This window comes from Panicum hallii, chromosome 4, assembly GCF_002211085.1.
Source record: "Panicum hallii strain FIL2 chromosome 4, PHallii_v3.1, whole genome shotgun sequence".
Classification (NCBI taxonomy): Eukaryota; Viridiplantae; Streptophyta; class Magnoliopsida; order Poales; family Poaceae; genus Panicum; species Panicum hallii.
The window spans coordinates 50,629,950-50,651,497 of NC_038045.1; the positions used below are offsets into that span (position 1 = coordinate 50,629,950).

At 47.8% G+C, this 21,548-nt stretch overlaps 5 protein-coding genes across 10 annotated transcripts; 3 read left to right on the forward strand and 2 right to left on the reverse strand.

Moving 5' to 3' along the window:
• Positions 1–586: 586 nt before the first annotated feature.
• On the forward strand, positions 587–4,829 carry LOC112890758 (RNA-binding protein 1-like). 4 transcript variants are annotated; one of them, XR_003228336.1, is made up of 7 exons: positions 587–781; positions 1,848–1,960; positions 2,047–2,398; positions 2,484–2,541; positions 3,516–3,597; positions 3,921–4,314; positions 4,467–4,829. XR_003228336.1 is itself a non-coding variant. In XM_025957613.1 (6 exons), exons 1-6 carry the CDS (start codon positions 733–735, stop codon positions 4,028–4,030), a joined length of 768 nt encoding a protein of 255 aa, XP_025813398.1. In that variant the 5' UTR covers positions 587–732; the 3' UTR covers positions 4,031–4,829. The 4 variants fall into 4 exon arrangements, 3 of the variants coding, with proteins under 3 accessions (XP_025813398.1, XP_025813396.1, XP_025813397.1); XM_025957613.1 differs by having other exon boundaries at positions 2,484–2,545; positions 3,921–4,829; XM_025957611.1 differs by having other exon boundaries at positions 3,921–4,829.
• A 1,517-nt stretch (positions 4,830–6,346) lies between these two features.
• LOC112890113 (mitogen-activated protein kinase kinase 2-like) lies at positions 6,347–10,165 on the forward strand. 2 transcript variants are annotated; one of them, XM_025956969.1, is made up of 9 exons: positions 6,347–6,567; positions 6,664–6,748; positions 7,557–7,691; positions 7,868–8,095; positions 8,202–8,384; positions 8,491–8,696; positions 9,048–9,093; positions 9,195–9,311; positions 9,661–10,165. In XM_025956969.1, exons 1-8 carry the CDS (start codon positions 6,500–6,502, stop codon positions 9,285–9,287), a joined length of 1,044 nt encoding a protein of 347 aa, XP_025812754.1. In that variant the 5' UTR covers positions 6,347–6,499; the 3' UTR covers positions 9,288–9,311; positions 9,661–10,165. The 2 variants fall into 2 exon arrangements, with proteins under 2 accessions (XP_025812754.1, XP_025812753.1); XM_025956968.1 differs by having other exon boundaries at positions 6,348–6,567; positions 9,195–9,283; positions 9,701–10,165.
• A 1,426-nt stretch (positions 10,166–11,591) lies between these two features.
• Positions 11,592–14,013, reverse strand: LOC112889972 (cytochrome P450 709B2-like). Of its 2 annotated transcripts, XM_025956787.1 has the most exons (3): positions 12,403–14,013; positions 11,881–12,330; positions 11,592–11,805 (listed from the first exon to the last, which is right to left on the reverse strand). In XM_025956787.1, the coding sequence occupies exons 1-2, from the start codon at positions 13,543–13,545 to the stop codon at positions 11,899–11,901; spliced, it is 1,575 nt and encodes a 524-aa protein (XP_025812572.1). In that variant the 5' UTR covers positions 13,546–14,013; the 3' UTR covers positions 11,592–11,805; positions 11,881–11,898. The 2 variants fall into 2 exon arrangements, with proteins under 2 accessions (XP_025812572.1, XP_025812571.1); XM_025956786.1 differs by having other exon boundaries at positions 11,739–12,330; positions 12,403–14,012.
• A 1,612-nt stretch (positions 14,014–15,625) lies between these two features.
• Positions 15,626–16,253, forward strand: LOC112890960. Its single transcript, XM_025957848.1, has one exon. The coding sequence runs from the start codon at positions 15,715–15,717 to the stop codon at positions 16,135–16,137; it is 423 nt and encodes a 140-aa protein (XP_025813633.1). The 5' UTR covers positions 15,626–15,714; the 3' UTR covers positions 16,138–16,253.
• Positions 16,254–17,769: 1,516 nt separating this feature from the next.
• On the reverse strand, positions 17,770–18,598 carry LOC112891014. The gene has a single exon (XM_025957907.1). It carries the CDS (start codon positions 18,486–18,488, stop codon positions 18,243–18,245), a length of 246 nt encoding a protein of 81 aa, XP_025813692.1. The 5' UTR covers positions 18,489–18,598; the 3' UTR covers positions 17,770–18,242.
• Between the last annotated feature and the right edge of the window lie 2,950 nt (positions 18,599–21,548).

Sequence of the window (21,548 nt, forward strand, 5' to 3'; positions counted from 1 at the left end):
CTCGCCCGCAGCCCGGCGGGTACCTCCGCACGGCGGAGACGCGGCGCGCGGTCACCGCCGCCGCGGCCTTCCTTCCGCTCCCCACGCCGCGAACGGGACCCGCGGCCCCGGAGGAGGAGGCCGCGGGGAGGGTTCGCCTTGGCTGCGGTGGGGCGGTTTTGTCGACCGCACGCGCGGGGTAGGGGTTCGGAAGTGGGGGTTTGGATGCGGCGGTAGCCTTAAGCGGGTACCCAGGGGGAAGCCTCGCGGCGGCGTTGGTGTGGCGACCGCAGCCCGGCGGGAATCGGCGGAAGGCGGACGCGTGGCGATCGGCGGGGAGGACGGCGACACTGGCGAGCATCGCGAGGGGGCGTACGGGCGGCGGCGGTCGGTTGGTGCGGCGTAGGTTGCCAGGGAAGGAAAGGCGACGTCATTTGTTTTGTGCCGGTTGTCCGGTTCCCAATTTTTATCCGAATTCAAATTCAAATTACCTTTCAAAAACTGTGTCAAATTGGGAATATGATGCATTATTCCCCTTGAGTTACTCGCCGCGCCGGTCTTTAAACAGAACTGGGCCGTGAGCCCCTCCCTAGAGTCAGCCCAGTAGCCAAGCCCAATCTCCTCGCCCAGTCTCTACCACATCTCGTCCCCAGGGCCGCATCTCTTCTGCTCTCCCATCGCTGCTCCCCCGGTGAGAAAGTCGGCGGCGCCGGCGCCGTCCACCGTCCCAGCTCGCCGGACTGCCCACCGCCCATGGCGGATCGCTATCGCGGCTACGCCTCTCACTCCTCCTACAACAGAGGTACCACGCCCGCTCTCTCTCAACCGACGAACCGGGCATGGTTGTACCGTCCGTTTTGCGCGGACAAATATTTATGGTGGATTTGCGCTTGTTATTGATTGTCGGTAATCTGCAAACCGCGTGGAGGGAATTCAAGATTTAGGGCTGTCAGGGTTCAGGAGCTATCGATCGGGGTAGTTTAGTTGTAGTTTTCTAGCCAGTTGCGAGCGAGTATCATAGCCGACCAAATTGATACTGAAATTTAGGTTTCACTTGGTCACGATTTGTAGGCACTGTCTTGCCCAATATCTCTCCAAGAATGCATCATATTTGCAGCTTTTTGTGTGCTGATGGAGTGTAAGAAGAAATTTTATCCAGCTGTACGTAGTGCCCTTGCGGTTTGCAACAGTACAGTTTAGACTCATTTTTTTCTTTTTTTTTTCGTGTAAGACCTCTCTTTTCATTTTAAAGATAATGATAGCATAGTTCCTGGCTTCTTAGCCTTACCAGTAATATGTTAAGACTTAAAATGTCCAGAATGTATATAGCCATTGGAAATTTTTCGTGAGAGGTTAAGACTTAAGATGTCCAGAATGTATATAGCTATTGGAAATTTGTTGTGAGAGGTCATGTGATGTGATGACCGAGTGACGTTAGAGATCTTATTGCAATATCAAGCTACTATTAAAATAAATAACCATTGTGGGTGTTAAGTTTTGAGTATTATTGGTTAAATGATTTGTTATAGCACAGTGCAGTAGAAACTGTAGTCCCGTTAGTGAAATATTAACTATGTTCTCCATGTCAGTTGAAGTGGTTTTGGGATGAATTTAGTTATTTGTAACTTATAATTGGAAAAAGTGTGAGGCTAGTTTTCAGGCAGAGTTATACACTGCAAAGATGAATATAGAGGTGTGTATATGCTTTGTTAGGATAGGACATGCATTGATGAGACATTCTTCATTTTTTTTTCTCTTCCTTACTTTCCTTTCCTTCTTGAGTTTTGAAAACGGTGTTTATTCTTGCATTAGAACTGATCAGCATGTGTTTTCTTGTCATTGTTAACTTCTTAACTTCATTTGATTAGCAGATCCACGAGGTGGTTATCCTGGGTATCTTGCACCTGAGGGCTCTTTAGCATCTTATTATGCTTCAAGACCTTCTGTTCCACCAGACGGACCAGATGTTCTTAGAAACGATGTAATAAAACTTTTAACTTTTGGAGGATTCATTATTAAGGAAAGCAACCACCTTTATCTCACATATCACTTTGTTTTGATGTACAGGTAGCATTGCAACCAAGGGCTTATGGTTATGGTCATCCAGCAGGAGTAATTAATCCTGCTTTCCCTGGCCTGAGTGATCTACCTGCCGTAGCTAGGGCACGCGGACCTAGTCATTTGGAAGACCCATCTTTGGCTCCACTGAGTGGACTAGCTCCAGACAGGGCACCAGGATCTAGTCTTTTGGAAGAACCGGCTGTAATGGGGAGAAGTTCGTCTCTTGGCAAAGGTGCTGGTATTCCAGATGTTGAGCGCCACAGCCCACTTCCAAACCTCGATGGGCCCTCAGAAGATGAATCCAACATTCTTTTTGTTGATTGTCTCCCTACCGATTGCACAAGGAGAGAAGTGGCCCGTATCCTTCCCACACAGCATTTTTTTGCATCATATTTTCATACCTTGTGAGTTTCATTTTTGCAAGCCTTAACTTTTGCTGGAAGATTTGTTTCGGCGCTGCTCTGGTTTCAAGGACATCAGACTAGTGCACAAGGAGCCCAGGCATGTACGGACTTGCCTTTTTCGATGTTCTTCTCACTTGATTTTTTTTTTGTCTAATTGTTCTTTGCTAGCTGTTCATTCCGTTGCAAACCTGTGCATTGATTAATTGTTTTTTGAATTTGGTATGTTAAGATATGGTGAAATTTATAGTGCACTAATTTCAAAAGCAAGAGAGCGCATTTATTTATTAAGAAGTGCATGCGATTACAGAGAGAACTAATAAAAGAACACAGGAAAAACTATGAAGGGATGCCCGGATGCAGGAGTCTCAGGAACCTGTTACAGATCTAAGATTCTTAGCACCCGCTTCTACCCACAGCCTGCCAATAGGTTTGCTGCATTGTGAGTCCATCAAATTGGGTGTGTTTTCTTTGGCCCGGTTGTTTTCTAGGGATGGTGCTTGCTGGCAATATGATAGTGCATTCCAAACAGCTAAGGTTTAATTGCAGTGAAACAACAGATGATTGGCTGTTGCCAAGGATTGAATGCATGACGGGGCAAATAATAATTCTTGATCCCTGCCCCAGCTAGTAAGCCATCAGCTGGCAATAACTTGCCTTGGATTGCTAGCCAAGCAAAGAGCATGTATTTAGATGGTGCCCAAGTCTTACATATAATGTTCAGGGAGTCCATGGTGGATTATCCATGGCATTGGATCACTCACCACAGACTCAACTTCATATTTATACATTGAATTAAATAGGAAATAAGCTAGCTCTATATATTTATTGTGTTTGTAAGTGATGTCAAATTTTACTCATTTTCTTTTTGCTGCTCTAATGTAATTTTCCTTCAAGGCATTTGTTCATTTTCTTGGTTGCTGAATAAACAGCTTCTCTTTACCACATCCTAGTTCATGCTTTGGTGATGGTCCCTTATTACTGTGTTAGTGGGTTTCTTTTTGTTTGTTCATTTTAACGTTCGTTTGACTTGCCTAAACTTTATTGCATATTGATTCCTGCTGTTTCTTGCAGAGTGGTGACAAGGCTTATGTCCTGTGCTTTGTGGAGTTTGAGAATGCAAAATGTGCACGCACTGCTATGGATAATCTCCAAGGTCTTTGTTCCTGTGCCTCTGATTTGTTTCATTCATATGTTAATTTCATATTCCTGCGTATCCTTGGGTGGAGTGGGGGCTTTATTCACCCTGATTTGGAATCATGGTAAAATAAATTTTGAATAGGTCTTAGCAGTAATGGGAAATATACATGGACTTTATATTCATGTCATCCTGAATGCTGTCTTTAAATACTTGCTATTCATGGATACTGCTGACTGTTCTCTCCAGCAGTTACTGGACAGCATCCCAAACTATGTTTTACCATGTAAAAGGGTTTCAGATAGATTTGCAGAGACTGATCTTTCACCTGATCTTTGCAGCATACCGCTTTGATGATTGGAAGCCTGACTCCCCGATTCTTAAGATCCAATTCGCAACGTTCCCTTTCCGTCTGCCTGCCGCCCAGGACGAGCGCCATATCTCGCGCTGATTACTGCCTTCCGTCATCCTCTAGCTAGCAGTATAGTCCATGCGGTGGGGATCCTTTAGATGATCTGTGATCAGCCTGTATGTAACTGTAATGAGCAGCTGAACTGACGATGCCTTTCAGAAGTCTTGTGTGACACCAACACAAATTGAATGGTGCGAATGTGCGATGTGCCTTTCTTTGCCCCCATTCACCCTCATTTTCTTCATATTTAGAGTTTTCGCCGCCGTCAAATATGTTCGAGATAATGGGTAACTGGTGGTGAGCGGTTCTGTACATGACGGCAGGTAAATTCTGAAGACTTCAATGTATACTGTCTTTGCCTCTCTTTTTTTTCGTTCTTTCTTTTTTCTTGGGCAGGAATGTATCCTGTCTTTGTGAAGACTGAAGGCTGAAGAAAGACACCTCGTCGTCGATCTGATCCCACCACCTCCACCAGGGTCCAAACCCGAGAGCTGTCAATCTGGGGTCAGGTTGCTGTCCAAGCCTTACATCCGGCACAAAAGCCTTTGCAGATGTCGGCGTCGTTCACCTTGGCGTCAATCGGTTCGCCGTCGGATCTGAAGGGCGGCGCGGACGACGGAGAGGTCAGCGGCGACGCCGGGCAGGCGAGGAAGACCTGCTTGTCCGGCGCAACCGCCGTCACCGTCGCACTGGAAATCTCGCCGGAGTCACTCCAGAGGCCTGACCGCACTTTCCAGGCAAGACACGGCCCATCCGTCGCCACTTGCCATCGGATTTTACTGTAGTATGGAGTACAAGTTGTATAGTATTTGAACTTTATACATACACACATCCAACGCACACCCAACACCTTACTCACACACCTATGCGCAAGCTAAATTCTACACTTTTACTCACACTCGCATGCTGCTTTGAAGAGAGGGTCTCGGACACCAGTTTTCAGATTGTGTTGAGGTTGCAGCAGTTTAGAAAAATTTCTGAAAAATTCCTCCAAAATCCGCTTCCGAAGAGTCTCGAACCTGGGACCTCCTGATGTCTGGTGCTACTGAGGCTGACCAACAACTGGTGCCCGTTCGCGATTTTACTGTGGCTAGTCAGTGGTCACCGATGGCTCACACTGTGGCTCACTGACGTTTAGCTCATGAGGTGACTAACTGCTGTTGCTAACCGTGGTTGCAGCTGCACGCACGTCGAGTTTATCCCTGGTTTTGCAGGCACTGGAACTGAACTTGGGTTTAGATATTAAGGCAACAATGGCACAATGAAAAAACTAATCCAGGGCATTATTTGCGTCTCGCCAACCATTACCGCGTCGATTCTGTAGATATGGCGGCGCTCTGGGCCGCCCAAGTCGGAGCTTGGAAAGTTGGAATCATGCAGCTCTGTCATTGGCACGGAAGCTATCCCGTCTGGTGCCCTCCTTGCCAGGGTACACTGACGCTTCCACGCACTGTATAGCAGTATAGCTTGTGCGTGAATTGTCAAATCAGGGGAAAAGCGTGGTTTAGCCTTTAGCATGGGTAAACAGTCAACCCATTTTCCCTTGACAGGTGCTTATCTAATAATTGTTCTCCCTGAAAAAGGTTAGCGCTAGCACGAGGAAGACCACCTGAATTCAATGCATTTTATGAGTAGTTTTAGTGCATATTTGGTTTGTAGTCATAACTTGCCACAATTTGGCACGTCTAATGTTAGTCAAGTCTGATTGTTTAGAAGCTGTCTTATGACTAAAAACATAGCAAGATTTAGTTCTTGATGCCACGGTGACTCAACAATACTTTCTCTGTTTTTATTTATATATCATATTAGGTTTATTTTAAGTTAAATTTGACCAATTTTGACTAAATTTATAGAAGAAAATAATAACATTTACAATACTAAATTTATTTTATTGAATCCATTATGAAGTTAGTGCATATGTTGAATAGTATTGTTGTTGCTATATTTTTCTATAGACTTGATCAAAGTTAATTAATTTTGATTTAGAATAAATCTAATATGATATGTAAATAAAAGTAGATAGAGTACATAGCAAGGTTATTATTGCTAGTTAAGGTCTAGCATTAGTCTAAACTTGCTGGTACTCCTAGTAGCTAGTACCGTCCTTCCGGTTGGCTTGCTGCTATTCCACGTTGATCTCACCGAAAACTTGTCCACACTGCACGTGTGCACCCTAGCGTGACAAGGTTTTTCAATGGCATTGACCAATCGCACACGTGCCGGGCTGCGTAGGCCCTTTCATTTGAGAGGAATCTGCAACCGCAAGGAAAAGTAAGCACAAATTCAGAAAAATCTATTTAAAAAACAAATTCAGAAAAAAACAGTGCGTAAAAAAGGAGTTGAAATAAGCATTGGACAGAAGGTGCCAACCAGGCAACCACTCCCCTCCCAAAGGCGACCAAGAAAGAACTCCAGCTGCACCAGCTCTGTACCGTCAGTCTCCCCTCCTTTTCCCCGCGTCTCCTCAGAGTTCCGGCGAGAGAGCCCGCCGCCGCCGCCGGACTTCCGATGGCGACGCCTCGGAAGCCGATCAAGCTCACCCTGCCATCCCACGAGTCCACCATCGGCAAATTCCTGTAGGCTTCAGCTCCCCCTCGCTTTCTTTCTGTGGGTTCTTTTCTTGTTCCGCTGAATAATTGTCAGGTGTTGGTTCGGGTCTGGGTTCCGGCCAGGACGCACAGCGGGACGTTCAGGGACGGGGATCTGCTCGTCAACAAGTATGGCCTCCGCATCGTTTCGCAGGGCGAGGGAGGCGAGGTAAGCCACCTGGACTGAGGATTAAAAATTGCGTCTTTGCATCATCCGCTTGGAATTCTTAGGATTGGGATCGTCAAATTGGCTCTTGTAATGGTTTCTCTTGATGATGAGATGAACAGACCAAGTGATTGCTTTGGCAGGTAGAGATAGTCAGATAGGAATCACATTTTAGTAAATTGTCGTTGAGCTCTGTTTGTTCGTGGAATGGGTACGCCTATCTCCTAGAATCAGGGTCTTACTCGGTGATAATTCCATCGCGTTTTTTTATATTTCTTCATGGTAACATAAGGTAGTTAGCAAACATGTAGGTATTTTGGGCAAAGTTCTGCAATACTAGCATTTTCACTTCAAAAAAGTTCTGCAATAGCAAATACTGTTGTTTCTGTCCCCTGATTATCTAATAAAGATATTGATTAGGGAAAACGACATGTAGCTTTGTGGCTCTTGACGCCTTTTTCATCTTGATGAGTGGGACTGTGTCCATTTGTTATCTAATTAAGATACTGATTTAAGGAAAACGATATGTAGCTTTTTGGCTCTTGATGCTCTTTTTTTCGGTTTGATGAGTGAGACACAAATAAATCACTAGCTATAAATATCTCCACATGCTGTGGCCTACGGGGATTATTGGATGTATCTGTCTCTTGAATTTATTCTGAAAGGGAATATCCAATTGCTTATAGTGGGAAAAATGTCTGTCTCATGCCACTGTTGTTGAACTCTTTATTTACTTTACTTGTTAAAAGTTTTCGATACTGTTCCCACATTCTTCAGTTCTTCCTAGTGACGTGCTCAAAATGTTCTTCAGGCTCCTCCTATAGAGCCACTGGACAGTCAATTGAGCTTAGATGATCTAGATGTAATCAAAGTGATCGGGAAAGGTAGCAGTGGACATGTGCAATTGGTCCGCCACAAATTTACTGGGCAATTTTTTGCTCTGAAGGTATTTCCGAGGCATTCATTCTTTTATGCTGCTTATTTATGGTTCTTTCCACTTTATTTTACTAGATACAAGTTAAGAGTTTTCACGATGATCTCTGTATTGCATCAATTTTGTAATCATCTTCCTAACTGTTGCAAAGGGTCTTTATCTCCACCAGTCTGCCATTGTGTTTGCAGGTTATTCAACTAAATAATATTGAGGAAAGTATACGCAGACAGATTGCCAAGGAGTTGAAAATAAGCCTGTCAACACAATGCCAATATATTGTTGTGTTCTATCAGTGTTTTTATTTTAACGGTGCCATTTCTATTGTTTTGGAATACATGGATGGTGGCTCCCTTTCAGATTTCCTGAAGACTGTTAAAACCATTCCTGAGGACTACCTTGCTGCTATCTGTAAGCAGGCCAGTGACATGTGGCAGAAGCTACACATAGTTTCTCTGCTATAACTAAAATGCTACATTAGCATTTCTTGAACCTTATAAATGAAACTACACCTTTCTTTTGCAGATACTAAAAGGACTGATGTACTTGCATCATGAGAGGCACATTATACACCGAGATCTGAAACCATCAAATATATTGATAAATCACAGGGGTGAAGTAAAAATATCAGATTTTGGTGTAAGTGCCATTATTTCTAGCTCCTCTGGACAAAGAGATACATTTATTGGCACAAAAAACTACATGGCGGTGAGTGCAAGGTTTTCAGCTCACAATTGTGTATTCCAGTTTAGCGTGAAATGCTGTGCATTTTATTTGTTCTGATGACCTAAAGCAAAATTCCTGTTCTTGACAGCCAGAAAGAATCAATGGAAAGAAACATGGCTATATGAGTGATATCTGGAGTTTGGGGCTAGTAATACTGGAATGTGCGACCGGCATTTTTCCATTTCCTCCTTGTGATAGCTTTTATGAACTTCTCGCAGCTATTGTTGATCAACAGCCGCCATCTGCACCAGCAGACCAGTTTTCACCAGAATTCTGCTCATTCATTTCTGCATGGTAATCATACTGCTCCATTCCAATGGTGTCTATAGACAGCTGTGATCAAGCTACTTGAGACATGTTAGCGTCGTGGTTTTTTCATTTGTAATTATCAACGTATTTTAAAATGTCATCTTAGAGGCGCCTGCATTTCTAGCTCATGGTTTTGTTGCTCAAGTCGAATTGCCTGCTTTATACTTTACATATACATGTAAAAGTATGAAGAAGGTAACTTCAATGAAGCTTAGATCATATGTTTCCATCTATTATTATTGTGTCTTGGTATTCTCTATCTGTGGTTTGTCCAGCTATGTGATCTGTCCAGAGGAGGCTATTGTCTGATGTTTATGTTTCATCGTGAATTTTCAGTATCCAGAAGGACGCTAAAGATAGGTCATCAGCACAAGCCTTATTGGTAAGCAAAAAAACGGCTTCACATCATCATGTCGTTTCAAGCATCATCTGCAAGACTAAACGACTTATCTTACCCTTCCCTACCTGTTGTCTTCGATGCAGAACCATCCATACCTGAGCATGTATGATGACCTGCATATAGACCTTGCTTCCTACTTCACTACAGCAGGATCTCCCCTCGCCACCTTCAAGTAATAGCAATGTCTTTATGTTTCTTAGGGTGTGTTCGTTTCCGGGAGCCTAAAGTTTAGAGGGGTCACATCAAAGAGAATCTTGTCATTTAGAAGTATTAAATAAAGTCTAATTACAAAACTAATTGCAGAACCCCAGGGCTAATTCGCGAGACGAATCTAATGAGGTATATTAGTCTATGATTAGCGGATGATTACTGTAGCATCACTGTGGCAAATTATGGATTAATTAGGCTCATTAAATTTGTCTCGCGAATTAGCACCCAGCTGTGCAAAAAGTTTTATAAACAGATTTTATTTAATACTTCTAAATAGCAAGATTCTCTTTGATGTGATGGGTCTAAAGTTTAGAGGGTAGGAAACGAACAGGCCCTTAGTATCCATTTGCTTACAGAAGTGACACAATTTCTTTTACAGTTCCAGGCAACTCTAAGTTATTGTCCTCCTGCAAAGGGCATGACGACCGAATGCAATCATGCGTGCCATCTGCTGAAAGGACTGGTGAAACCTTTGGAAGTTGATGAGTAGAGCTGTAGCTTACTGACGCGAATGTTCTGAGTTTCGCTTCTTTTTTTTTCCTTTTTGGATAAGGCTTGTGGGTGTGTAACGAGCTGTAATGATCTCGTCTGTATCAAGTTTGTGATTGGTTCCATCACTAGACATATATGACATACATGTATAGAATTTTAGGATCGATGAGGTCTGAAGACTCTGAAGTTTTGCCTATCTGTATATCAACAGCATGGATTGCTCCTGTTTGTTTCACCTTGTAATGTATTGGCTCCCTCACTCAGTACAATTATTACCTCAACCAAATCTCAGTTTTTGGGTTGGTCACTATCTCATTGGAGTATCATGAGAGAGAGAACCCAAATTGTCTTATATCCTGATCTCTCTTTTTTTTTCTTAAATACTCGAAACGTTGTCAGCATATATTAATATAAGAAGAAGATAGTTTTTGTCCTGATCTCTCTTTTACATGCTCCAGAGTCTGGCACAACAAGTATCCTGATCTCTATAGTTGCCTGGTTCCGTGGAACTGAAGCTGTGCAAACAAAAACTGGTGTGATCTCCTGCCGCCTTTTGTGTTGATGTTCTTACTTGTAGTATTTGGGATCTCACGGAAAATCGGCAATGCCTCCAACAAGGAACACCGTAGCCATCCTGGCAGACAGCAGGGCCTTCGCCGGGAAAGCCCCCTTGCAAACCAAGCGCATATGGCAGCCTTGATATGAGAAAAAGGAATTGGCTTATATTCAAGCAGGTGTTAGTGGCTAAAGCTTTTAAAACTTCAGCATCCGAATACCTCAAGTTTCCAAAGGTTTCGTCATGAGAATTTCGACTGGGATTTGGTTAAACTGAAGTGCAAAGAATTCGCTAGACTTCCAACTCCCAAGGCAAAACGAAGTCACCACCCACCACTCGATGGCGAATTCATCCACGTGTAACCTGTTCGGCTTCATCCCCATCGCCGTCAACTTCGCGGCCTGCCTCTGCCACGTAAGCTAACGCGTACCTTCACTACCGCGGCTCGATGGCGGCGCTGTACGACGCGTGGCGCCCGCGCGTGCGTCACCGCGGCCGTCAGCAGAGAGCGCCAGAGCGGCCTTCAGCAGAGCCTTGTGTAAACCACGCGTTCCTCAGGACGCCCGGCCTCGGCCTCTATGGCTGCGACGTCGACGGCGTCGCGGACGCCTGGACGGCAGAACGGGGCATCGGCGCGGCGGCCGTCGGCGGGCGGCGTGCCCCTAAGGACGGTGATCGATGGTCGTCGCTGAGGACCCACTCACCCACGTATCTATTGCCTTATGGATGCCGCGGCGTTTGACGTTGAGGGCACCAGGATCGGCGATGCGGTCGTGCGCTCAACAGGCCATGAAGAAGACTCGATCAGGATGCAGCTGCATGTCGCCATTCAAAATTTCTAGCAAGACGGTTGAGAGCTAACTTCGCAGTAGGTAACAGACAGCAACTGGCTTTGAAATCAATTTTTAGCCATCCAACTATCGCCCGTTTACCGATTCAAAAACGGGCATTTTCGACCACGCAATTGTCAAAACCGGACGGATTTTGCCATTCGGCTGATTTGAAGGTGGTTTGGATGGCCAAATCATGCACGTTTAAAGTTTCAACAAATTGTAGCCACATTTTGACATTTATACATGCGATGCGACACCGCATTACATCTCTAAAACGGTAAGTAATCTTCCACTCGCTAAAGTTTAGATCTAACTGCAGGTGCTTGATCTCACAAATGACATTTCCAGACAAAACATAGGCTTTATTCTCGATAGCTTGCCTCATCATGCATGGTAGCATCAGTTTCCACTTCCAGACTCCACTATTTGTCACTGAAATTTGTCACTGCCTTGAAGTAATGAACCGTATTTTTTAGGTCCAATAGTGCAGGATGTGAACCACCTGAAATTCATTGTTTTGACTGAGTCCCGATTTGTTGACTTCACCTGAAATTATTTATCAGCTAATGATGATCCATACTTCATACTGCTACAGTATTTGATTGCTTGCAACTCTGGCAAGGAGATACAGTATCTGATCCTCTCTGAGGCCTGTAACGTGCGACGTGCTAACGTGTAACAAGTATGCCGCTGCTTCTACGGGTCCAAGAGTTTGAGCACGACGGGGAGGCCCTGCAGCGGCTGCAGCGTCAGGAAGTCGGTCGGCGCGTGCATGTACTCCGGCGCCACCCCGAACGCGAACCGCCGCAGGACCAGCGCCAGCGTCGCCTTCGCCTCCAGCATCGCGAAGTCCTGCCCGATGCACGACCGCGGGCCGGACGAGAAGGACAGCAGCGCGCCCGGGAGCGCCGCCGCCCGCCCCACGCCGTCGCGGAACCGGAGCGGGTTGAACCCGCCGGCGTCCGCGCCCCACACCTCCTCTTCGCGGTGCAGCATCGCGATCGGGATGGCGAGGACGGTGCCCCGGGGCACCTTCACGCCGCACAGGTCCGCGTCCGCCGTCGCCACCCGCCCGATCATGCTCACCGCGCCGTACAGCCGGAGCGTCTCGTACAGCACCATCGTCACCTGCAAATCGATCACCAGCCTTAATGGATGGATCAAGCGGCTGCGAGCAAATAGAAAGGCTTGGCTGTTTACGAGCTTGAGCTTGTTGAGGGCGTCGCCGTGGAGGGGCGTCCCGGCGCCGCCGCACTCACGGAGCACCTCCTCCCTGAGCCGCTGCTGCCACTCGGGGTGCGTGCCGAGGAGGAACATGGCCCAGGTGAGGAGGTGCGCCGTCGTGTCGTGCCCGGCGAAGAAGAACGTCTTGCACTCGTCGATGATCTCGTCCATGCTCATCACTCTCTTGCCGCCGCTGGCGTTGGCCTCGAGCATGAGGCCCAGCAGGTCTGTGCCGTAGCCACGGGCCTCCCTGGCGGCGTCCAGGCGCTCGTGGATGATGGCCATGAGCGTGTCCCGCACCGTGCGCTCCAGCTGCCACCGGCGCACGTTGGCCTTGGTGGGCGCGTACTCCATGCCCGGGACGCGGACGCTGCCGATGGCGGCGAGCGCGATGTGCTGCAGCTCCCGCTGCGCCTGGAACACCTCCTTGCCCCGGCGGTAGCTGCTCCCAAACGCCGTGTGCGAGATCACGTCGGCGGTGAGCTCCGTGAACTGCTGCCCGACCTCCACCGTCACCTCGACGCCCGGCGCGGCGCGCGCGCGCGCCTCCCACGCCCGGATCACCTCCCCCGCGCACGCCGCCATGGCGCCCGTCATCATCTTGAGCTTGTCCATGGCGAACGCCGGGTGCACGACGCGGCGGTGGCGCGCCCAGTCCTCGCCCTCGGCGAACACCAGGCCCACGCCCAGCAGCGCCAGGATGGTGGGGCCCGGGTCCGGCTTCACGTACAGCCCCGCCTTGTCGGAGAGCACCCGCCTCGCCATGTCGTAGCTGCCCACGCACAGCGTCGGCGTCGGGCCGGCCCACGACAGGAACACCCTGCCATAGCGCGACGCCCACGCGCGGTAGTGCGGCAGCACGCGGGGCACGACGTCGTGGGACCCCCTGTCCAGCGTCTCGCCGCCGGCCGCCGCGCGCATCGCCTTCACCTCCGCGTTGTTGCCGGCCAGGAAGCGGTACGGCGGCCCGCGGACGCCCTGCCGCGCGAACGCCCGCGCCACGGCGCGCGGCCGCCACACCAGGTGCACCAGCGCCGCCCACAGCCACGGGACCAGCACCACGGCGAGCGCAGCGCCGACCAGCAGCCCCGTCGTTCCGCCGCCCATGGCCATCGCCATCCGAATGTGAAACTGACTCGACGCACCCTGCGAAGCTGCTCAGATTTCGGCCGTGTCGGATTCGACATATATGCTGCGGCTGCAGCACGGACATTGGAGGGAGCTTCGATGCCAACAGCTACTCTGCCGTCACGCACTTGGAGCTTTCTGAAGGGTCCGGCGATGTCACCGAGGGGGCGGCGAGCTTGTCGTCAGCCACCGATTGCGACGGTCCGATAAGCACAAGATGAAATCATCGTCGGTTTCGGGAAGAAGGCAATTGCGAACCAACGATTTTACCTTGCACGGTGCTCATGACATCATCGATGACTGACCGTGGACGCGCATGCGTGCGTGCACCTTGCCTTCCCTGTTCATTTGTTCAAGGCTAGGAGTGGGAAGGGCACTGTTGGAGCCATGGGGAAGACGGTGAACTGCTGGTGATGTCCAGAAAGTTCCGAATTCTGAAGCTCGATGATTCACCCACAGGAGATGGCGGACGTTTTGTTTGCGCTCCTGGCGCCAGAGCTCGACGGGCCATATGGGCCGACTCACACAACCCGTACTTGGGCCTTCAAGCCCATATGCTGCTCTAGCCGGTGCTGCTTCTTGATAGCTTTTTTTTGTTGAAACGATTCTTGATGGCCTTCTTAAGATCTTGTAGTCATGACAGAGAGACTGATGCTTGTGTCGTGTGACCTCTGAGGCCTGGCTTCCCAAATGTACATAATTGTGCTTAAAAAAAATGTACATAATCGTATTCGTCGTGCGACGTGCAAACCGTGTGAAGGAAGGAACATAAGCTTGGCCTCGTCGGCGGCCACTTTCTCCGTGGATGTTCTTGCACGTTTTCCTATGTGTGTTGGGCATTTCCTTTTTCCTGAAAAAAAGAGAATAGAATAAGGATCTGCTGGATTGTATTTTTTTTCCTCCGTGAATGTTCTCCGTGTGAAGGAACATAAGCTTTGGCCTTAGTCGTATTTTTTTTTCTTGCTCGTTTTCCTAGCCTCGACGCTCGAAGTTGGATTGCTTGGGCGTTTCGGCGGCACCTTTCTGGTTTGGGCACCAGCTGCTTGGCTCAAATCTGTCGATGCTTCGTCGCCAAGTCTGCTGCACATGTCGGCTACTGCTCTACCTGCAAGTTGTGAACAGTATCTCTGCAGATCTGCTGTCATCCTGCGTCAAGGACGAAGGGGACAGAACGTTCCTTGGCGAAGAAGCAACAACGCATGCTCGCATATATAGACCGATGTCCAACTAAACAAGCAAGCTAAAATCATATCTGCAGTTATGGCTGTGCATAATTCCATGCAGGACGCGGGTTTTGATAACTGTGCTGATGATAATAGCGATCAAGAGGGCACGGGTATCACAGATGATGGGCGCGCATCAGCGGAAGATAACAAGTGATATGGGTGCTATTCGCAGGATTCCGTTGTTGCGGCTTTGATAGTATGATTGCCCAAGTAGTGGCTTCTGTTATTTTGGAAAGATGAAGAGATCGTAATAGGCTAGTAATGATAAACTGTATCTTCATTCAAATTTGGTGAACCTCTTACAATGTTAAAAATTACTGTGATTCTTGTATTCTATGATTATTTAGCTACCAAACAATAGATTATCAGTCTCTCAGGGTATACATGTCATTACACACTCCGCGCAGACAATCAATCAATGGAAAACTGGGTTGCTAAACTTTCAGCTTCTTCTGTCAGCAAAGCTAAGTTTACAGAGAACAGCTTCTCAGGCAAGCTATAACAAAACCGGAACCTAATCACTCAGAAAGAGCGTATGTAGATGAAAATGGGAAGCACAACCAGCAAACCAAAACAGCAGCTTCAATCCAGTGGGGAAACCAGACCAAAACTCCAAGTGAAAACATGTGAAGTCTTGGTAAAAAACCACGACAAAGTTAGCGTTGTCTTTGTCTCTGAACGCACGAATTCCACGCAAAAAGTTCACAGCAGGAAACGGGTGGATCCTGGATGATAGATTTCACGTGTCCGGACTTTTTTTTTTGTCTGTTCATTTGAATGTAGGGTCCGGTGGGTAGTAGAAACTTCACCCCAAAATCCTCAAGACTGACCACCGGCAGCGAGCCGGATTCCCAGCGCGAGACGCGTGAGCGTGACTCGAGTCTAGGTGAGAGAAACCCGAAACCCCAACGCTCCCCACGCCGCCGTAATCCCTATGGCTGCCGCCGATCCCTCCTATCGTCACCACCACCAGGGCCCCGCGGCGCCGGCGACCGCGCGCACCCGCCGCCTCCCTTGGGTCACCGTGGCGATCCTCGTCGGCCTCGCCGTCAACCTCGCGCTCTGCGTCCGCCACGTCGGCGACGACCGCCGCGCGGTGGCGTTCGTCGGATTCTCCCACCTCAACCTGCTCCTCCTCTTCGGCGCCATCCGCCGCTTCGAGGCCTCGCCGGACGGGTCCCCTGCGCGCGGCCGTGCCAGGTTCGCCGTGTGGCTGCTGACAGCGACGCTCTCCGCCGCCTTCACGTGGAGGACCGGCGAGATGATGCCCCTGGGCTTCGCGGTCGCGGCGTGGATCATGGCCGCGGCGACCGTCCTGGGCGGGTTCTACATGCTGTTCCTCCATGGCGAGAAGTGATCGAGATCTCTGCGAGAGTGGATTGGATGGTCGCCTCACTATGATACAGGCTCAGCTATGTGAATGTATAAATAAAAGTCTATGGATTCGACCTATGAGGATTTGCAGGTACCTCCCGTCTGATTTCTAGCCTCTGTGTTCTGTTGGTTTCCCCTGAAACAAAATCTTTTTTAGAGTTTAAGAGACAAACAGGCCTCCCGTCTTACGTAACCTAAAGACAGAACAACGTTTACAGCACAGTAAATCCCAGGTAGACCCAGCTACCCTGCAACAAAATCTTTCTGTCGCTTTCACCCTTCTACGATTTTATCTCGTTATTATCAGATACTAGGTAAGTTCAGATGTGCAGCCTCCACTTGAACAGATTCAAAGCGGCAGGCAGGGAATTCGTCGTCTCCTTTTGGCCAGTCGACTTAAACCGGAGCCCTTGATGTACCACCGTTCATTGCAGGTTGCAGGCTTGCAGCACGCCGGCAGTGAAGTTTGTTTGCAGGAGACACAGGCGGGGAGATCTTGATCTTGCTACATACCGCCCTTGGCCCTTGCTCTTTCAGAGCTGTCACAACTCGCAAGTCTCCATAACCTGGTACTTTAGGAATCGAACAGGAAACTGTAGCACCAACGCTTCGCTAGCTGATTCTGGCTGCCTAGCACTACATTTTGTGATGTCTTTGGCGCCACATTTCTCCATTTCGTGATGTCTTACAGGGGGATACCTGTCGTTCACTGCTGCAATTAAAAAAAATTAATTATAGTTAATGGTTCTATTTTGTTGTGAATTTGGCAACCTGTGCCTGGAAATCCACTTTTTCTCCTTTGCCATCTCAATAGATTTTCTCTTTTGTCATTTCAATAGAATAGAAAGAAAAAGGATTTTAGTAAAAAAGTATGGTTGCATACTTGTTCTTTTCTTGATTTTAGATCAAATTTTCTGACGGCATGGCCAAGTGGTAAGGCAAGGGACTGCAAATCCTTTACCCCAATTCAAATCTGGGTACCGCCTGATCAATAAAATACTTAGGATCATAGAGGAGGTGGATTGCTTGTCACCCAGCGGGCTAACATTAACAGATGATCCAACCGAAAACCCTCTTAGCTGGTTCAACTCTGATCTGATACATGGAATGCAGGGGGAATTCTGATAGAACACGGAGACACACCATCCCGCTGATGCTCCAGAATACAGACTACTCGTCAGAGGTGGACGAGTGCGCGATAGAGCAGTACCTACGTCTAAAATAGTGGCAGGATTATCTGAAAAACAATCTTTTAAGATAAGCACAGCACGCCTCTCACCTGTAATAAAAAATTGAATTCTTTAAGTCACCGTTTTGACCGTTGGATAAATCGAATATATCTAATTTTGTCACCGAATACTCCTACATGTTACGATCGATATTCTTAACCAGGCCTTTTATTAACCCTAGTTCTGGCGAACGTGAACCTCATGTAAATTATTATTAGTACATGGCATGACATCATCGCGCTTCTGGTCAAACTGTATTACGCTACGACGACGACACTGCCAATCAGCCGGCCACCACCGTTCCTTGCTGCTAGATTTACGGTTAGTGAAAATTGGCTTAAATTCATTTCGCGGAAAATTTGTGTATGTTGAAACATGCTTGCATATTACAAACAGTATCGAAGGAAATAAATTTACAATAATCAGATACACCAAGCAATGTATGCATACACAACTAACCGACTCAACACCTTTTATATGTATAGAGGATCATGAGAATATCCTTGAATTATTTACATTCTTCAGCCTGCCGGGGGAGATGGAACATGGAAGAGCCCGCACGTAGAAGCCCCATATCACTGTGGACGCCGGCCATTAGCTTCTGGCGTGAGCACGGCGACCCTCCAACAAAACATCGCCGCGAGCAGCGTCGTGTTCAGCCAGACGCCAATCCTCGCCCGGGCCTTGGTGGCCGAGCCTGGCGGCGCCGCCTCAAACCACAACGACAGCATGATGACAAGCCGGCCATGGAAATGCTCCGCGAGGCAGCCATGCTGCTACGGCCTGGGATAGCGCGATCGAGGTGCCGCGTGTAGTGTAGCTCGTATGCTTTTGCAACTGACGAGCACGTACGTAGTAGTCACCGAACGATCAGCCAGACAGCGGCGGCCATGAGCCCCGGCATCAGCGGGACGCAAGAAGAGAACAAGGCCGTAGCCAGCGCGGGGCCGAGCCAGACGCCGACCCTCGCCCGGTCCTTGGCGGCCGAGCCGGGCGGCGCCGCCTCGAACCGCCGCAGGCAGCGGAGGAGCAGGACGAGGCTGGCGTACAGCGCGATGACGAGGACCGCCGCCGCCGCGTCGCCGCGTGAGCTGTGGATCACCATGGCCGAGTTGACGGTGAGGAGCAGGAATCCGAGGGATGCGGCCGCCGATGATGAGCCATGGCGCCAGCTGCTCGCCGGTGCTAAGCTGCTGCCTAGGAACGTCACGCAAGTTGTTTGCAACGATAGAGATTATGGGCCCGATGATGGAATAGTCATATATATATATATATAGTTCTATATATATATATATATATATATATGTATAGGCAATAGTGCAAATACCGTACCGTGTTATCGAAAGGGCGTCACTAATTATATTTTGCACTTGACCATTCTGCCACATACGCAATGGCGTTGAAGCGAAGACGCTGGGAAGAAGAACAATGATAGCAGAGCAGGATTGCTTTGCTTGCAAGAGATGGACATGTATGGCCATGCTTGGGAGAGTTCCAACTGCATTGCTTACTTGTACGCACAAAGAACGGTCGTCAAAAGATCGAGCGTGGCCACGAATTATGAACGCTTTGATACATGTCCTTCTAACTAGCTATTTTTCTTTCTTTATTGGTATATAGTGGAACTTTGATCAGAATGTAAAAAAAAATCAAGTTCAGAGAAACTTTACCCGTATGTAGGTTTTCAACATTGGGCGTTCCATCTTGCTGCATTGCTGCATTGCTTAGATCCTGTTTGGATCCATCCAACTTGGAATTAGCTAGGTTGAACTAGTTAATCAGATAATTTTTATTTAGCTAGTTAGAACTTTAGCTGTGTATTAGCTTGTTCCGTTAAATCCGTCCTAGCTAAAATTAGCTACTTACCAATTATACCAATTAGCTGGTGGATCCAAACAAGACTCTTAATATAAAATATAAAGTAGCTATTATTATTTTGCAGGAGTACAGTAACGTCCATGCAACTTCGGGCGAAGCTCACACCAAGAAATCTTTGCCGGTTCGCTTTGACAATTTTCTGTACATTTATGCTCCAGCCTTATCCATTCCGAGAAAACGAAAGGAACACATCGCTGGATTACGTACGTACGCACGGTAGGTTGTCAGATCGATCTCGTGCCGTACAATGCAAGGCAGACCGCCGGTCTCCGTCTCGATGGGGGCAGGCCGTCGTCCCTGCTAACTGGCCGTGTAATTACCTCCCCGCTACCTAGGAGTACTACTAACAATGAGGTGGTCTCCTTTCAAAAAAAAAAAACAATGAGGTGGTCTCACTCTCCTCACCTCTCGTCATGGGGAGATGCATGCCAGGTACTAGAACCCACCACCGTCACCGAGGACACGCGGTCGCGGAGGCCATGACCCCAGGCAGCATAAACAACCGATGAGAATTACTGCTACCTGATCTTTAGGAGTTGTCGTCTCTAGGTTTGGTTGCTTCTTCATGATATTCAAACCTTGTAAGAGAGAGCGCTTAAGCGCGTTGTAATCGTACTATTTTCCTATCTTAATGCAAAGATAAGCAATTCTCTTGCGTATTCGACAAAAACTGCTACCTGATCTCCTCTGCAGTTTGATCCACTATCTTCAGAATTCAGATCATTTTCACCTTGTTTTTTCTTGTCCTGCACTTCTAGAGCGCATCTCTCTTTAGAAGAACAGGTCAGCATCAGATCCTTCGACTTTGAACAGAAGCAAAGCGCTGAAAAGGGGGACTTTGAACAGAAGCAAAGCGCTGAAAAGACTTGAGCAATCACGATATCAGCTTTCGATTTGATTCGTGTGGAACTAGTGTATTATGTGAGATTTGGGGTATCAGCAATATTTGCATGCGATGGAGATATTTGTACCCCAGGTGGTGGCATGCACCTGGGTGAGGATCAGGAGTAGGGATGCAAGTTATATATATTTTGGGTCATTGGGTCGACGCAAAACAGTTGATAAAATAAAATAGAATGGCATTCTGCGTAAATAATTTGGGAGAAAAAATGAACTAGAGTGGTATGCTATCGTAATTAATTAGCTGACCCAAAAATACTATTGGATACCCACTTGCATTAGGAGGGATATGTTGTCCAATGGTCGCAATCACAATGATTTCATCCAACAAATCTGCATGCAGGTTTATTTTATCTGATAGCTCAGGTCTTGTGTACTAGCCAAAATCGTATCATGGAACTAAAATAGTAGAAAAGGGATTAAGGGAAGCATATATAGCAAGAGACTTTTTTTTACTCGATGGAGCTGTCAGGGCTCCATAATCCTAGTACATTCAGAGATCGTTTTGTACAGAACACAGAATGTAAGATTGCATCTCCTGCAATGCTAAATTAAAGCTTGCGCCAGTGCTTCGTTAGCTGAGTTCGACTTCTTGTAGCAAGCCTTTACTCTTTACTAAGAGACTTTCAAGATCATGCACGCAGCATCAGATCACAGGCAATTCAGCCAGGAATGCATGAGATTCTCTCATCCAGGCATGTGCTTTGCTACCCTTAGCTTGGTGATCAGTTAATCACATATATGGTCCAACGTGTGTTGTGCTGGTAAGTGGTAATCATATATGTTTTGGCAGGAAGGACGCGACGTCCGGTATCTGTAACTCTCCAACGGGCACGGCGTGGCTGTTTTCTTTTTCTCCCTCGCCCAGGAATTTTTTATGTTTCTCCAGGAACATGATCGGTCAGGTACTCTCTCGGAAGTGTGATCACATTCGACAGGCTGTTCCTGAATCTTGATAACATCACCTCGGTGGTTTTGAGTTCTAGCTTTGATGGCACAGAAGACTAGATGAAGAGCACCAGTACCTGCAACTGCAATAGTCGTCGTTCTAGCTGATTGCGTTGAGATGGAAGGTTGGATGGTAGCAGAACGGTGGCTGAAGAGACAGCGGGTTGGAGCCATCAAGAGAGGCTCGTCAGCCTTGGAGTTGGAGGGTGCGTGGTAGCTGAGTGCTGGGACGACGACAGACAGGTGCAACAATGACAGCAGCGATCGGATGAGCTAGCTAGGTAGATTGACAGTGAAGAGGCAGCACCGCCGAAGATGACTATCATCACCACTCGCGTACTCCTTGAAAAGAAGTCATTCCGAGGTGGTGGAGCAGCTCTCAGTTGTCCGGTTCAGCACACTGTACACGTGCAGTAATCGGCACTAAGATGAACGGCGT

Excerpts from the sequence above, each read along its gene's own strand:
- LOC112890113 (XM_025956968.1), top strand. The coding sequence starts at position 6,500 with ATGGCGACGCCTCGGAAGCCGATCAAGCTCACCCTGCCATCCCACGAG. Across the intron at positions 6,568-6,663 it reads TCCACCATCGGCAAATTCCT|GACGCACAGCGGGACGTTCA; the intron begins GTAGGCTTCAGC and ends GGTTCCGGCCAG. Across the intron at positions 8,096-8,201 it reads TTGCTGCTATCTGTAAGCAG|ATACTAAAAGGACTGATGTA; the intron begins GCCAGTGACATG and ends TTTCTTTTGCAG.
- LOC112891014 (XM_025957907.1), bottom strand. The coding sequence starts at position 18,488 with ATGGTGATCCACAGCTCACGCGGCGACGCGGCGGCGGCGGTCCTCGTC.
- LOC112889972 (XM_025956787.1), bottom strand. The coding sequence starts at position 13,545 with ATGGCGATGGCCATGGGCGGCGGAACGACGGGGCTGCTGGTCGGCGCT. Across the intron at positions 12,331-12,402 it reads CCCTCAACAAGCTCAAGCTC|GTGACGATGGTGCTGTACGA; the intron begins GTAAACAGCCAA and ends ATCGATTTGCAG.
- LOC112890960 (XM_025957848.1), top strand. The coding sequence starts at position 15,715 with ATGGCTGCCGCCGATCCCTCCTATCGTCACCACCACCAGGGCCCCGCG.
- LOC112890758 (XM_025957611.1), top strand. The coding sequence starts at position 733 with ATGGCGGATCGCTATCGCGGCTACGCCTCTCACTCCTCCTACAACAGA. Across the intron at positions 782-1,847 it reads TCACTCCTCCTACAACAGAG|CAGATCCACGAGGTGGTTAT; the intron begins GTACCACGCCCG and ends TCATTTGATTAG. Across the intron at positions 2,542-3,515 it reads CTAGTGCACAAGGAGCCCAG|AGTGGTGACAAGGCTTATGT; the intron begins GCATGTACGGAC and ends TGTTTCTTGCAG.